Genomic DNA, 15,745 nt, shown 5'->3' with positions numbered 1-15,745 from the left:
CTTGCCCCAACGCAGTCAAAATGAAGACCCGGACCTCTTGAAGGACAACTCCGCCACCACCAGCATCCCGGTCCTGTACCCCATCAACATCCTCACCAAGGAGTAAGTCCTGAGCAGCTAGTCAGCACTGTCCTCCATCCTCGGCCTCCCCACCTGGCCTCCCCGGGCCCCCCCACCAAGCCTTCTCCTTTTGTAGCCCCCCCCCCAAGGAGTAATTAGAACTGATTCCAGCCACACCCCAGTGGTTTTCAACACCCAAAAGAGTGGAGGCTTTTTAAGAGTCCTGAGTCAGATTAGCAGTTTACTGGTGGGAGAAAAGGCACCGCGAATGCTGACCTTACGTCGGATGCTGTGCCGACCACACTGCGCAGCTGGGGCTTCCCCTGAGCTTTCAGCATGTGAGGCAGCTGTGCATTTCCATTTCACTGATGAACAGACAGGCTCAGAGAAGGGAGGAGCTCATTCAGAGGTGTACAGCTAGGAAGCACTGATGCCGGCCCCTCAACTTGGATCTGTCCGACTCCAAAACCATGTGCTGGATGCCCTCCCATCCTGTGGGCCAGACATGCTGGAAGAGACTAGGAAAAAGTTGTTTACGGTGGCTCTTTCCCACAGAGAACTCGTAGTCAGGTAGGAGAGGCCAGCCTTGTGCGCACCCAGAATCAGCGCAACTCAGAAGGTTATAGCAAGAGGGACCCGGGGGGACCACTAGTTGGATTTTCTCATTTACAGAAAAGAGGACGAAGCCAGAGGAGCAGAGTAACTTTCTCGGGTTGGCTCAGTGAGAAGGACAGAGACAGGGATTGAGCCAAGGTGTCTAGGGCTTTTGAACATAAACGCCAAATACGATGATATTGTCTGAATTGTCGTATGAAATTAGCGCTGGGAAATATGATGCGCGTTGAGGAGAAATGAGAGGGTTCATGGAGGAGGTAGGGGCTTGAACTGGGGTCTGGAGAGTGAGGGGATCAGATAAGGGCCAAAGAGGAGGCAGGATAGCCTCAGCGGGGAGAATAGCCCAGGCACAGGGAGCGGCAAGTAATGGGCTGGATTTGGAGAGTAGGGAGTGTGCAGGCCCAGGGGACGGTGTGTGTGGAGCCCAGTGAGCAGGCAGGCTGGGAGGTGGGCAGGCCTGGACATGGGGCGCTTTGGACCTGACCCTCATGGGCAGCAGGGAGCCACTGGCGAATTCTGAGTAGGTGGGCAGCAGGATCAGACAGTGACATAGGTCACTGAAAGGATGGGGTGGAGAGGAAGGCAGAAGCTGTGCTGTTATGCAGGAGATGAAGAACCCAGAGGACAGTGGAGACCCTCGTGGGAGGGGAAGGACCCCGTGGAACAAGGAGAACACAGTTCCAAAGGCACATTCACCCGGGCTCCAGCCCTAGCCCGCCACCGTGTTGGCCTATGTGATCGTGCCTATGTGATCGCTAGCCCAGGACCTGGCAACTCAGAGGTTTTTCCTGGCCCCGGGCCCCTGCTCTTCTGGAAACTGGGCTTTTATCTTCTCCACTTTCTATTTCTGCTCTTCTCTCTCCACAGCAAGGAAAACTCCACACTGTATGTCAGCTTCACCCCCAAGGGTCCCAAGATCCACCATGTCAAACACATCTACCAGGTATGAGCCCCCGTGTGAAAAGGCTCTTCTGGGTCACACATTTGTCAGCCCCGTCCTGAGGACCGAGGCTGCAGAGACCAGCCGGACACGGCCCCGTCCTCAGCAAATCCAGAGCCTTCCACCTCATCCTACGATCCTTTCCGTAGAGCCTCACACCTCCACTCGGGTGCTTCCAGCAGCGGCACACTCAGCAGCTCTTTTCCACCACTGGATGGATGGTCTGTGGGATCGCAGCCTTTGGGAGAAGCACTCTGAGGGAGAAAACCTAATTAATGACCCACTGTTCTAGTTTAGGTACTTTGCTAGGTGCTGGGGCAGCAGTAATTAATCAGGGCCCCAAGTTCTGTGCCTGGTGCTTTATATATGCAACCCCACCCCGTGATTCTCACACCAACCCGTGAGCCCCACAGGGTAGAGGCCTCACCACTGGTATCTTACAGATGAGAAATCCACAGCACAAAGAGAGGCCGAGTAACTTGCCAGGTTACACAGCTAATAAGGAAGAAAGGTCAGAGTCAAGCACATACTGGAATGCCCCCATCCATGTGTTTAACCTCTAAGTTAATGATGTGTCACTTCTCATGCCATATGCTTGGTGCTGTGTAGTGTCTTCGCTATGGGAACAAAGAAGAGGGAAGCCAGGCCCTGAGTCTAAAGCTTGAGGAGTCTAAGTCTTTCCTAGAGGTAACCTCTGAGAGAAGAGTAGAAATTGACCAAGCCAAGAGCATTCTTGTTTTCCTGGGGAGGAAACGGAGGCCCCAAAGAGAAACTATCTCACCCAAGGCCGCACTGGTATCAGGGCAGACTGGGGCAGGATCCCAGCAGGAAAGGGACCCCAGGCAGGTAGCCCCTTTAAAACAGAGGCTGCAGTCACTTCACCTGGGTATGACGATGGAGGAGAGTCCAATGGCCATTTGCATTGAGAATGGCCAGTTGAGTTGGTTTCTTTTTTTTTTTTAATATTTTTATTTATTTCTAGGAGAGAGATAGCGTGAGCAGGGGAGGGTCAGAGAGAGAGGGAGATACAGACTCTGAAATAGGCTCCAGGCTCTGAGCTGGCAGTCAGCACAGAGCCCGAAGCGGGGCTCGAACCCACGAACCGCGAGATCATGACCTAAGCGAAAGTCGGACGCTTAACCGACTAAGCCACCCAGGAGCCCCCAGTTGAGTTGGTTTCTAGTGCTCTTCACTGGGATGGCTCTGGGTCCCCTAAGGAGGTTGGCAGACCAATCCTTCTACCACCAGAATAGTGGAAAAGACTTGGACAGGCTTGGATCCAACCCCAACTCTACTGCTCGAGCTCTGTGTGACCTTGGGCTAAGGGCTTGACTGTCCATGCCTCAGCTCCCCACTGTGACAAATGGCATTTGGAATGAGAACTTCCACGTGTTGTGAGGTTTAAATGGGTTACTTACTCCCCACGGAGTGCTTGGCGTGGTGCCCAGCAAGTGGAGGTTGTTAGTGGCTGAGGCAGGTGTTGGGCTGCGGCCTTGACATTCCCCAGCTCCTGTGGAAGCCTGCTTCCATTTTTGTGCCATGCCACAGGGAGCCCGCTCAAACCCTTTGAGCTCCCCTCACACATATACACACCCCATCTCTCTCTCTCGGGGTAGTCACCAGGGCTGGATGCCTCTGTCCACCTCACCTCCCTCCAAGCATCTTCACCTATGCTTTTGGCGCCCCGCCGCCTGACCCAGCACGCAGCCAAGCCACTCTTGCCATTCTTGCTAAAGCCCCTAGTGATCTCTGTTTTAACTAAACCCAACATGGCATGGGACACTGGTGATCATTCCCTCTTTGTTTCTTACTATTTATTTCTTTTTGAGAGAGAGGGAGAGAGTGCAAGGGAGGGGCGGAGAAAGAGAGAATCCCAAGCAGACTCTGCCCTGACAGCAGAGAGCCCAATGCAAGGCTCAAACTCACGAACTATGAGATCATGACTTGAGCCGAAGTCAGAGGCTTAATCAACTAAGCCACCCAGGTGCCCCTGCAATCATACTCTCTTGCCTGAAGCTGTCCCATTAGACCCTTTTTTGCCACAAGGAGGTCAGCTCATGTTTACTGTAAGCTCGACAGGCGTCGTAATCCAGTGAGAGCCTGACCGCTGGGCCACGGGGTCTTCTTCCTCATGGTCGCCCTCTCCTCTGACTGGTTAGGCACATAGGCTTCAGCCAGACCTGAAGTCTTTTTGAAGCTCTGCTGTGTAAAGCTGTGTGGCCTTGGGCCGTTTACTTAACCTCTCTGAGTGTCAGTTTTTCAGTCTGTAAAATGGGAATGAAAACAGCATCTACTTTATGGGGTTGTTATGAAGAGCAAAGAAGAAAGTGCTCTGCATAGCGCTTGACACATAAGGGCTCAGTCTACGGTGGCTGCTTTCAGCACTGTTGTATCACCGTCATCCAAGGAAGGTGATAGAGCGTGGCGGTTCCAGTCTCTGGAGTCCCAGCCTAGGCTAAAATGCCAGCTCTGGGGCGCCTGGGTGGCTTAGTCGGTTGAGCGTCCGACTTTCGCTTAGGTCATGATCTCGTGGTTCGTGGGTTCGAGCCCCGCGTCGGGCTCTGTGCTGACTGCCAGCTCGGAGCCTGGAGCCTGTTTCAGTCTGTCACTCCCTCTCTCTCTGACCCTCCCCTGCTCATGCTGTCTCTCTCTCGGTCTCCTAGAAATAAATAAAACATTAAAAAAAATTTTTTTTAAATAAATAAATAAAATGCCAGCTCTGCTACTTAATAGCTTCAGACAAATCAATCTCTCTGAACCTCAGTCCTCCCATCTGTGAAATGAGGATGACAGTACTGGCCACCACACAGAAAGACCGAGAGAATTAAATGAGTTTTTGCATTCAGTGAGAAGCACATGAGACCTAGCATGCCGAGTGTTCAGCAAATGGTGATTGTCCTTTTTTTTTTTAAGTTTATTTATTTTGAGAGAGAGTGTGTGGGCGTGAGCAGGGGCGAGGGGCAGAGAGAAGGGGAGGGAGAGAAACCCAAGCAGGCTCTGCACTGACAGTGCAGACAGTGCAACGCGGGGCTCGAACCCATGACCCGTGAGACCACAACCACAGCCAAAAACCAAGAGTCACACGCTCCACCGACTGAGCCACCTAGGCACCCTTCACCCGCTTTTAAAGAGTACGGTTCAGTGGCTCTTAGTATATCCATAAAGTTGTGTGATCATCACCACTATATAATATTAGAAGATTTTCATTTTTCCAAAGAAGCCCTGTACCCATTTGCAGTCACTCTCCCCAGCCCCCTCCCCCAGCTCCCGGCAACCACAACTTTAGTCTCTGTCCATAGATTGGCCTGTTCCGGATATTATGTAGAGGAAGAATCCCACAGTATGTGGTCTTTTGTGACTGGCTTCTTTCAGTTAGTAGTGTTTTCAAGGTACATCTACATTGGACCGTGTGTCAGTACTTCATTCATTTTTTTTTAAATATTTTTATTTATTTCTAGGAGAGAGAGACAGCGTGAGTAAGGGAGGGTCAGAGAGAGAGGGAGACACAGACTCTGAAATAGGCTCCAGGCTCTGAGCTGTCAGCACAGAGCCCGACGTGGGGCTCGAACCCACGAACCGTGAGATCATGACCTGCACTGAAGTCGGGTGCTTAACCAACTGAGCCACCCAGGCGCCCCGGAAATGTTTCTTAAACCAAGGCCCTTGCCAAAAGGAGGCTTTCCCAACCCGCATCGTGCAAATAATTTTTGCATCTGTCCTTGCTAAACGTCATTCATTCAAAAACGACTTTTTTGGAGGCCTGCTATGCTGGGTAGGGTGTCAAGCAGCAGGGAATTGCAAGCGAAATTAGCCACAAACTACCCTCAGGAAGCACTCAGTCTAGTGGAGATAACACACAAGCAGATACATTGCCATCCTGCAGGGGGTGTGGAGTGCTGTGAGAACACACAAGGGGAGCCGCCCTGCCCTTGGGGAGTCAGCCAGACCTTCAGAAANTTAGGATTCTGTGTCTCCCTCTCTCTCTGATCCTCCCCTGCTCACGCTGTCTCTCTCTCTCTCAAAAAAAAATAATAATAATAAAAAAATAAAAACATTAAAAAAAAGAAATGATATTTGAGCAGCACGTTGCTGGATGTGCAAGGCTTTGCCCCGGTGAGAAAGCACAGAGCACCCGTAGCCCACACTGCAAGGCTTTGAGGACAGGGACTGGATGAGGTTATTGCCCGCTGCCCAACAGAGAGAGTGGGTTCTCAGGCCTCGGCCCGTGAGAGGTTGCGTCTGGAGTGGCAGTTGAGGGGTGACTGGCATTTAAGGCTCTGCAGCCCCTCGTCCTCTGTCCTAGGTGAGGATTCAGCCTTCTGTCTATGACCACAACGTGCCCCCCCTGGAGGCCTTGATTGGGGTACCAGAGCCACACAGCGAGGGGTCCATCGCACAAAACTGGACTGTGATTGTGGTGAGTACCTGCCCAGAGGAGGGAAACGCACCCAGGTCCGTGGGGGTGAGCTCATAAAGGGGTGCAGATGTGTGGGAAAGGAGTGAGGACGGATGAATCCTGTTGGGCTCAGTGATTTCTGAATCTGCCAAGAGCCAGGGGGAGTGAACTGGGGTGCCACACACTGGTGGGCGTGGGGAGGAAGCCAGGCTCTGGCCTTAAGGGGCCAGTGTCCCCTCTCTGCTCTGGACTAACTGAAGACCATTCCTAGGATCCTCCTGTGACCTGCCAGCAGGAGAAGCTGGAGAGGCTGCGCAATGTGTCTGAGGTAGGGGGGCATGGGCTCAGAAGTCGGGGCCGGTGGAGTGTGGGTGGGAAGACAGGCCTCTCTGACCCCTGCTTTCTCCATTCCTGCCAGCCTTGTTTGCCCGGAGCCAAGTTCCGCTGCCCGCTTGTGTTCAAGGAGGAGATCCTCTTCCAAGTGATCGGGACTTTGGAGCTGGTGGGAGAGATCAAGGTAGCACTCGCTGGCCGCAGATGCCGGGGTCGGGGCGGGTTGCGGGGGGACCTCCATGGGTGGGGACTGGGCTTCCCCACCACCTAGTCTTCCTGCATTTTTATTCACTACCTTGATGAAAAGCCCTGATATTTACACAGTGGCGGATGAAAGAGAACCATGATTTGTTGAAACGTGCAGGGCTGTGTTCGTGGGCCTACAGATGGTTCTTCTGGGTTCTCTGTAGGGAAGATTTCCTCCCAGCAGTAGGGAGTAGCCCATTGGGACGCTGCGGTCTAGAACACGGTGGCCGTGGTGCATCCCAGTTTCTCTGCGCTGAGTCGAGGTGGGGTGCAGATGTCGGTGGGTTCCGGCCCTTGTTCTTCCTGGCCTGACACCTCCCCCTCACCCCCACAGGCGCCCTCCATGCTCAGCCTCTGCAGCTCCCTCTCCATCTCCTTCAACAGCACCAAGCACTTCCACTTATATGGGAGCAATGCCTCCCTAGCCCAGGTATGTCTCTGCATCCTCAGAAGTTCTGGCAACAGAGGTCAGCAGAGGGGTCTGAGAAGCCCCAGGGCAGAGCTGGAAGAGCTAGAGAGAGAAGTGGGAGAGCCACGTGGGAGGTCTGGGCTCGGCACAAGAAGAGCTTCCGTGCCGTCAGAGCTGTCAGCCTTGGTGAAGGGCTTGGTGGACGCCGGGAGCTCCCCACCCCTACTGGTGGGCAAGCAGACCACAGGCGGAGATCAGCTTGATGGCAGCTCAGCCAAGGGTGCCCACCCCACACCCACTCTGAGCATGATGGGAAAGCGCTCTAAGCAGAGTGAGTCGCGAGCGTAGGGGCCCAGGTCACCCAGCTGAGCTGGCGGGCAAGGCAAGTTGAAGAGCAGGAAGCTCAGAGCAGCAGGCGGGAAAGCTGCACCTAACAAGGTAAGCACTAGCCGGATTCTGGAAGCTTGGCGTGCTGAGCTGAGCTTCTGGGACGAAGGGAAGCCATTTAACGGCTTAAGGTGGGTCCTGGGCAGGTTCTCCAGTTCACTCTGGTGGCGGCACGGGGGTGTACCCTGGAGAGAAGTGTCTGGGCCAGAGCCTGGTGGTGTCAGAAAACAATCCCGACCAGAGATTGCTAAGACCTGGCCATTCACAAGAATGTTACAGGTGAGAAAGGCTTCTTCCTACAATCCCTTTTCTCCTTGTCCTCCAGGTCATCATGAAGGTCGACCTTGTATATGAGAAGGACATGCTCTACGTCTACGTGCTGAGCAGCACTGGGGGGCTGTTGTTGTTCCTGCTGATTTTCGGGGTACTCTACAAGGTGGGAGCTCCTGGGGATAATGGGCCCCTAGCCAGGCTAGGCCAAGGGGGGTTCACAGGAGTCAGGGCAGAGAGTACGAAGATCAGGGAGCGTTAAAGCTAGAAGCGTCCTCAGCCTCTCCCGCCTTCTACAGTTAAGACTCCTAAGGCCCATTGAGCAAATGAGTCTCCCCCCCACACACTGAGCACTGGCAGAGCCAGGACTGGGGACCCAGGGAAGGAGGGTCCTCCCATGTACTGGGGGCCAGGCCCTGGGACACCGAGGCACGTACCACACACATTGCCTTTGGGGAGCTCACAGTCTAATGGGGGAGGCAGACCGGAACACACCTGCTAAGGGCTCCTCTCAGGGGTCTGTGTGCGGGAGCCTCACTCAGGCTTGGGGAGCCCGGGAACACCTCCCAGGAGAGGAGACTTTTGAGTTGGGATTTGAAGGAGGAGCCAGGCAGTGAGTGCTGGAGGGCAGATGTTCCATATGAAAACTCCGAATACTCCAGAAAACCAATTTCTCCNCCATTTTGTTTCTGTTCTTCCAGGTTCTAATTTTGTTGTTTAAACATCTGTATATGTATGAACACGAAAGAGACAGAGAGAAAAGTATCATAGAGTCAGTGTCTCCATCTATGTGTAGAAAACGTAAATGGAATAAGACCATACATACTGCTTGGGAGCTTACATTTCCTACCAGATATTAGATCTTGATGTCTCTGTGTGTGCCCACAATCAGATCTCCCTCTCACTTTTTCACCTCGCTGGTTTGCTGCCATCTGGGTGCCCCAACCTTTTATTTAAATGAGATCCCCACTGATGAGCATTTAGATTTGTAATTCATACCTACTCCAGACAGTAACCGAAAAGGACTTTTGTTACCCACATCTTTGCACACTNAACCCCCCCCTCGGGCTCCCCACAGATGACACAGAGCCTGCTTGAGATTCTCTCTCTCTGTCTCAAAATAAGCAAATAAACATTTTAAAAAATTAATTCCTGGAGCTGGAATGGCTGAGCCAAAGAACATACATGTTTTTGAGCTTTCAACAGAGAAAGCAGGCACATGCTAAGCTCTGTGTTAAGTGCAGGCTCTTGCTATTAGTATTCCTGGATATTGTCCAGTCGCCCACCTAAAATATTGCTACATGACATTTTGATGAGCCTAAAGAATGCACTGTTAAGCGTACAGCTTTTTAACCTATTGCCAGGAGCTGGGTGTGGTAGATACCCCCGTCCTGTCCCTGGGGGCAGATACCACGCGTCTATGTGACATGTGTGACTCATCAACATTAAGGGTGCTTTCAAGTTTTGCGGAGGCTGACTAGTCCAGAGTGTTCCGTGGACTTTGGGCTTACTCAATTTTTGTCTTCCTACAGTTCGGCTTCTTCAAACGGAACCTCAAGGAGAAGATGGAGGCTACTGTAGAAGCTTCAAATGGAATCCCTAGAGAAGACCCTGGGCAGCCAGAGCCCAAGGAAGAGGGTGGGGATCCCGGCTGCCTGGAGCCACTCCAGGAGGAGGCGACCCAGGATGGAAGTGACAAAGACTGAGCCCCAGGCCCGGCGCAGAGGGCCCAGGATCAGACTCGGGGTGCCTCGCAACACTCTGCCTCTACCTGTGTTTCACTGTGTGTCTTCGGGCAAGTCTCTGCCCCCACCTGGGCCCCAGTTTCGCTCTCTTGAACACGGAGCTCACTCCTGCCCGCCTGCTTTGCAGGTTCGAGGCGAGGCTCCATGAGGGCCGGGCCTGGAAGGCTGCGGAAGTGAGGCCTTGTAATTATCAGCTGGTCCTGGCTTCCCCCAGCCCTTCTTAGTTTCCTCCCCTGGAAGAGACTGTGTGATCTAAATTCGGAAAAACTGTCATCTCAGGACTTAGTGACACTCCTGGCCCTCACACCCACCTGCCCCTTGGGCGTCCCCAGAGGCCTCAGACTCCCAGAACCTCGTCCTTTGCTCTCTCCAGACTGGAGTCCAGTTCAGCCTTCCATTCTGCTGCCAGAGAGCAATCAGTCTGTGTCACTACACTGGTACTGCAACCCCCTCTCTTTGGCTAAAGACTGAGTTCCTTAATATGCCTTCCACAGTCTGCGAAATAGCCTTCACGAGCCGATGCAGACCTGGGCCCCCGTCGCCTCCCTGGCCTCCTCCCGAGACTCCCCACCTCCCTCTCTAAGCTCTGATTACACGGGCCTTTCTCTCGAGCCAAGCTCCTTCCTGTCTCACTGCCTTCACCCAGACTGCTCCCTCTGCCTGGAACATTCCTCCCCAGCCCTTTTCCTGGCTGGCTCTCTCAGCCTTCAGATCTCAGGTCACGTAAAACTGCCTCAGGGCCTCCCCCAACCCCAACCCAAGTGGGTTCCCGTGTTACACTTGCCCCTCACAGTGCTGATCGTATTGTTACTCAATATTTGTCTCTCAAATTAAACTCCAGGAGGGTAAGGACCACACCTGTCGTGTTCACCTTGGGGTCCCTTGGTGACATCACGGAGCCAGACACAGTAGGTGCTTGACAGAATTTCACTGAACCTAGTGAGGGTACCTGTGGAAAGATCGAGAAAGCATTTTGGGTGGGCCCTGCCATCTCCACCCTTCAAGGTCTTCCCCAGGTTCCTGCCTCCTTGCTCCACAGCCCCCACCAGGACCCCATCACACCCCGCTGCGGCCCCCACTGGGAGGCTGTGAGCTCAAGGGAGCAGGCCATGTCTGTCCACTGGCTCTCAGTGCCAAGCACAGCGCCTGCGCATGTGCACCCAATAAATGTGAAAATCTGTCCAATTCTGTGATGTTTTCATGCCGGTGCCACAGTCGGGCCTGGCTCAATTAGATGGGCATTTCCTTCTCAAACCTTTCTCTAAGGGAGACCCAAACAGTTAGCTCTTTTTCTTTTCTTCTCTTCTTTTTCTTTTCTTTGTTATGCCAACCCTCAGAGACTGACCTACATGAGGTACTGACAGTTCACTTAGGTGTGAGAACAGACCCTCCCTGACTTTTTTTTTTTTTTTTTTTTTGGGCAGAAAGCCAAAGTAATATCCCAGCAAGATATCTAACTTCTTTATGGAGACTCACACTGTTTCATGTTTNTTTTTTTTTTTTTTTTTTTGAGAGTCAGAGAGAGACAGCATGAGCAGGGGAGGGTCAGAGACGGAGACACAGAATCCAAAGCAGGCTCCAGGCTCTGAGCTGTCAGCACAGAGCCCTATGCAGGGCTCGAATCCACGAACCACGAGATCGTGACCTGAGCGGAAGTTGGACGCTTAACCTACTGAGCCACCCCGTGCCCCCCACCTTTTTTTTTTTATTTTAAAGCAACAATTGGTAGGGCCTGACCCTGAGGCCTTCCGCGTTAGGAGGGATGAGGGCTCATCACTGCTGCCCTCTTGTGGTCAGTAGGATGGGGGGGCAGAGGCGGGGTGGGGCAGAATATGGAGTAATTCTCAGGCCAGCTCTGGGTCCAGCACTGGGAGCTGAGAAGCAACATTTGGCCTCCCAAGCAGCGACCTTTGATGGCTCCCTTCTGCCTGCAGGGGAGTAAGCGAACGTTCTTGAGCACACAAGGCCCAGAACAGTCTTTTTCAAAGCCTGCGTGCCTCTTCAGCTTCATCAGCACCCTTCTGGTCCAGCCCCATGGTTCCTCAGAAGGAAGACCTCAGGATGGAAGAAGTGAGGCCCATTTCCCAGGGAAGGAAAAAAAAAAAGGAAAATCACAGAATTGCTAAAAGGGCATGAAATTATCTCGAGGTCTATGAAGCCTATCAGTTTCTNTGGCTCCCTTCTGCCTGCAGGGGAGTAAGCGAACGTTCTTGAGCACACAAGGCCCAGAACAGTCTTTTTCAAAGCCTGCGTGCCTCTTCAGCTTCATCAGCACCCTTCTGGTCCAGCCCCATGGTTCCTCAGAAGGAAGACCTCAGGATGGAAGAAGTGAGGCCCATTTCCCAGGGAAGGAAAAAAAAAAGGAAAATCACAGAATTGCTAAAAGGGCATGAAATTATCTCGAGGTCTATGAAGGCTATCAGTTTCTATTGTTTTTTTTTTTTAATTTTTAATGTTTTATTTATTTCTGAGAGAGAGAGAGAGAGAGACATAGCATGAACAGGGAGGGTCAGAGAGAGAGGGAGACACAGAATCCGAAACAGGCTCCAGGCTCTGAGCTGGCTGTCAGCACAGAGCCCGACGCGGGGCTCGAACCCAAAACTGTCAGATCATGACCTGAGCCGAAGTCCGACACTTAACCGACTGAGCCATCCAGGCGCCCCAGTTTCTATTGATTCTTGACGCATTTCTTGGAGCTTTGTGTCAGGCCCTGTGCTGTGCCCTGAGGGTGTGGTGATGAAAACCACAGAGAAGTCCCTGCTCTCGGGGAAGCGTTTCCACCACCGGGGAAAGTGATAAAGTAGAAATGTGATTCGAGGTGGTGAGGGTGTTGTGAAGAAGATAAAGCAGGAAGGCAGGATGGAGAGGATCCTCTCACCTCAGTGATAGATAGACATACAGACAAAAAGTGAATGTTTTCATTAAGGTTGGAAGCAAGAAAATCTGGGAGGTTCATCTCAGGAACAGATCTGCCCTTGTCATGCCCAAGACTCTATAGCCCGGCTCGCTTAACAGCCCCTGTCCTCAAATACCTGGATGTCCTTCCCGGCCTCTGTGCCTTTGCACATGCTCTTCCCCTTTGCCCAGTTCCACCTCTTCTCTAGCCTTTAAAATCTTCCTGCTGAGGGTCAGCTTTAGCTCAAGCGGTTACTTCGCATGTGGTTGCTTTAAAATCTTCCCGCTGAGCCAGGCTGGCTCAGTCGGTGGAGCACGCGACTCTTGGTTTCGGTGTTGTGAGTTCGAACCCCCTGTTGGGTGTAGAGATTACTTAAAAATAAAATATTTTTAAAAAGTAAAAAAACAAATAACATCCTCCTACTTCAAAGCACTTCACAGCTTTTTTCATTCCCTCAGTTCCTGGATAAAATGACCTATTTAATCTCCACGTTGTATATACCTCATTGGAACACATAACGCTGATTGTGTGGGCTCCTCCCTCAAGACTAGGAGGTTCTAGAAGGCAGGATTCAGTCTTCCCTCACTTGTGTTCCCAACACTGACCCCTTATCAAGGCTGGCACAAGTAAGCGTTTGATTCAGTGGCCCTCACGTGTTTTGGTCTAAGAATCCTTTCATACTCTTAAAAATTAAAGATCCCCAAAGAGCTTTTGTTTATATGAGTTATATCTATTGGCGTTTATCCGATTAGAAATTAAAATGGAGAGGGGCGCCTGGGTGGCTCAGTCAGTTAAGTGTCCAACTTCAGCTCAGGTCATGATCTCGCAGTCAGTGACTTCAAGCCCCGCGTAGGGCTCTGTGCTGATAGCCCGGAGCCTGGAACCTGTATGGGACTCTGTGTCTCCCTCTCTCTCTGCCCTTCCCCCACTCACGCTCTGTCTCTTTCTCTCTGTCTCTCAAAAGTAAATAAACGTTAGGGGTGCCTGAGTGGCTTAGTCGGTTAAGCGTCCGACTTTTGCTTAGGTCATGATCTTGTGGTTCGTGGGTTCGAGCCCCGCATCGGGCTCTGTGCTGACTGCCAGCTCAGAGCCTGGAGCCTGTTTCAGAGTCTGTGTCTCCCTCTCTCTCTGACCCTCCCCTGCTCACGCTCTCTCTCTCCTAGAAATAAATTTAAAATAAATAAATAAATAAATAAATAAACAAACGTTAAAACATTTTTCTTAATTAAAATGGANGTCTCCCTCTCTCTCTGACCCTCCCCTGCTCACGCTCTCTCTCTCCTAGAAATAAATTTAAAATAAATAAATAAACAAACAAACAAACGTTAAAACATTTTTCTTAATTAAAATGGGGAAAAATGTAATATGTAAGGACATCCAGCCCACACTCCCCACAAGCTGTCAGAATGATGACATATGTTATCACATGTCATGCCGCATCTAGAAAACACCACACTCGTGGCACAAAGTGAAAAAGTAACACCTTAGTCTCCTTGGGAAAAGAGTCAAAACCTAGTCAGACCTAGGTTGGAGTCCAGGCACTGCTGCTTCTTAACTATGCCACGCAGGGCAAGTACCTAGCCTCTCTGGGACTCATTTCTTCATCTGTAAAATGGGAATAATAACTGTATATACCTCAGAGCTGTTGTGAACATGAAGTAATACTTGCAAACTGTTGCTAGCACCTAACTATTTGATAAAGGTGGCGGATAAGAATGCTTTCATTGTGGGGTGCCTGGCTGGCTCAGTCAGTAGGGTACATGACTCTTGATCTTGGGGTTGTGAGTTCAAGCTCCACATTGGATGTAGAGATTACTTTTTTAAAAAAATGGTTTAGGAGCACCTGAGTGGCTCAGTCAGTTAAGCATCCAACTCTTGATTTCGTCTCGGGTCATGATCTCATGATTCGGTTCATTGATCAAGCCCCACTTTGGGCTCTGTCCTGACAGAGCCTGCCTGGGATTCTCTCTCTCTCCCTCTCTCTATGCTCCTCCCCTGCTCATGCATGCTGTTTCTCTCTCTCTCTCTCTCAAAACAAATAAATGAATGTTTAAAAAATAGTTTAGTTGTACAAGATGACGTGGTAAAAGCAGTACACTAGACTGCAAGTCAAATAACCTAGTATTGGAGTCCCAGTTCTTCACCGTGACCTTGGGAAAGATGCATGCCCTTTCTGGACTTTGCCTTCCCCACCTGGGATCTGAAGGTACCTCAGAAGCTGCCACAGGGAAGAGAGGGGTGGGGGCTGAGCAGCTGAGTCCCCCCCCCCATTTGATCTGCTGTAATACACTAAAGTTCCATAAATAGCATACAGGCTACATTATCAATTAAGCACACGGCACCGCGCCCAGGGCCTCCCAGCTTTCGATGGCCTACAAACATGTTTGGGAGTTGAAAAAGAAATTCAACTCCAAAATATTGAAATTAAATTGTATAATTGAAATAAATGTTAAAGTAAACGTCTATAGGGGCACCTGGTTGGCTCAGTCGGTTAGGTGTCTACCTTCAGATCAGGTCATGAACTCAGTGTTTGGGTTTGAGCCACTCATCGGACTCTGTGCTAACAGAGCCCAGCTCTGAGCCTGGAGCCTGCTTTGGAACCTGTGTCTCTCTCTCTCTCTCTGTTCCTCCCCCACTTGCACTCTCTTTCTCTCTCATATAAAGATTAAAAAAATAAATGTCTATAAATGTAATATGTCAGGTGGTCAAATGCAGTTCTATTTAACATATGTAGTTATATATATGAACTATATTAAATGTGGGAGGTGGAGTATTTTATTTAATATTGGAAATTATGTGTGGTAAGATATCTGTGCAAAAATGTGCATAAAGTTTAGAAAGGTCTTTAAAAGACCAAGAGATGTTACTTGAAAAATAATGTTCTACTTCCAAAAATAAAACTTTAAAAAAACACTAAACACAGGGGCACCTGGGTGGCTTAGTCGGTTAAGCGTCCGACTTTCGCTTAGGTCATGATCTCGTGGTTCGTGGGTTCAANGGCTTAGTCGGTTAAGCGTCCAACTTTCGCTTGGGTCATGATGTCGCGGTTCGTGGGTTCGAGCCCCGCGTTGGGCTGTGAGCTGACTGCCAGCTCAGAGCCTGGAGCCTGTTTCAGAGTCTGTCACTCCCTCTCTCTCTGACCCTCCCCTGCTCACGCTGTCTCTCTCTCTCCTAGAAATAAATAAAACATTTAAAAATTTAAAAACAAAAACAAAAACACTAAACACAACCAAACTGTATTGAACTACATAATCTCTAAGTCTCCTTCCAGAGCTTCCAGAACATAAGAGGCTGAACTGAAATGTGCTTAGAGAAATTATTTGCTTTTGACAAGCTGTAAGGCCCCACATGCGTGGGGCTAGGGGTGAGGTGAGGATTCTGAGGCCCAAGACCCCTTCTAGAGCGAGGATTCCTCACCTGCCTGTGTGGCCAAGCTGCTGGTGGTCGA

General features: G+C 51.0%; 1 protein-coding gene across 3 annotated transcripts in view; it reads left to right on the top strand.

Moving 5' to 3' along the window:
* Window positions 1-10,586, top strand: part of ITGAL (integrin subunit alpha L) — a 47,517-nt gene extending 36,931 nt beyond the window's left edge. For all 3 annotated transcript variants that reach the window (XM_077760360.1, XM_077760358.1, XM_077760361.1), the window contains 8 exons: window positions 16-102; window positions 1,543-1,618; window positions 5,919-6,032; window positions 6,283-6,339; window positions 6,430-6,528; window positions 6,925-7,020; window positions 7,712-7,822; window positions 9,189-10,586. In XM_077760360.1, the coding sequence (XP_077616486.1) occupies window positions 16-102; window positions 1,543-1,618; window positions 5,919-6,032; window positions 6,283-6,339; window positions 6,430-6,528; window positions 6,925-7,020; window positions 7,712-7,822; window positions 9,189-9,362 (814 nt within the window). In that variant the 3' untranslated portion in view covers window positions 9,363-10,586. The remainder of the gene's footprint in view (window positions 1-15; window positions 103-1,542; window positions 1,619-5,918; window positions 6,033-6,282; window positions 6,340-6,429; window positions 6,529-6,924; window positions 7,021-7,711; window positions 7,823-9,188) is intronic.
* The last annotated feature ends 5,159 nt before the right edge of the window (window positions 10,587-15,745 follow it).

This window comes from Crocuta crocuta, unplaced genomic scaffold, assembly GCF_008692635.1.
Source record: "Crocuta crocuta isolate KB4526 unplaced genomic scaffold, BGI_CrCroc_1.0 scaffold73, whole genome shotgun sequence".
Taxonomy (NCBI): domain Eukaryota; kingdom Metazoa; phylum Chordata; class Mammalia; order Carnivora; family Hyaenidae; genus Crocuta; species Crocuta crocuta.
This window is presented reverse-complemented; position numbering and strand designations above follow the sequence as displayed.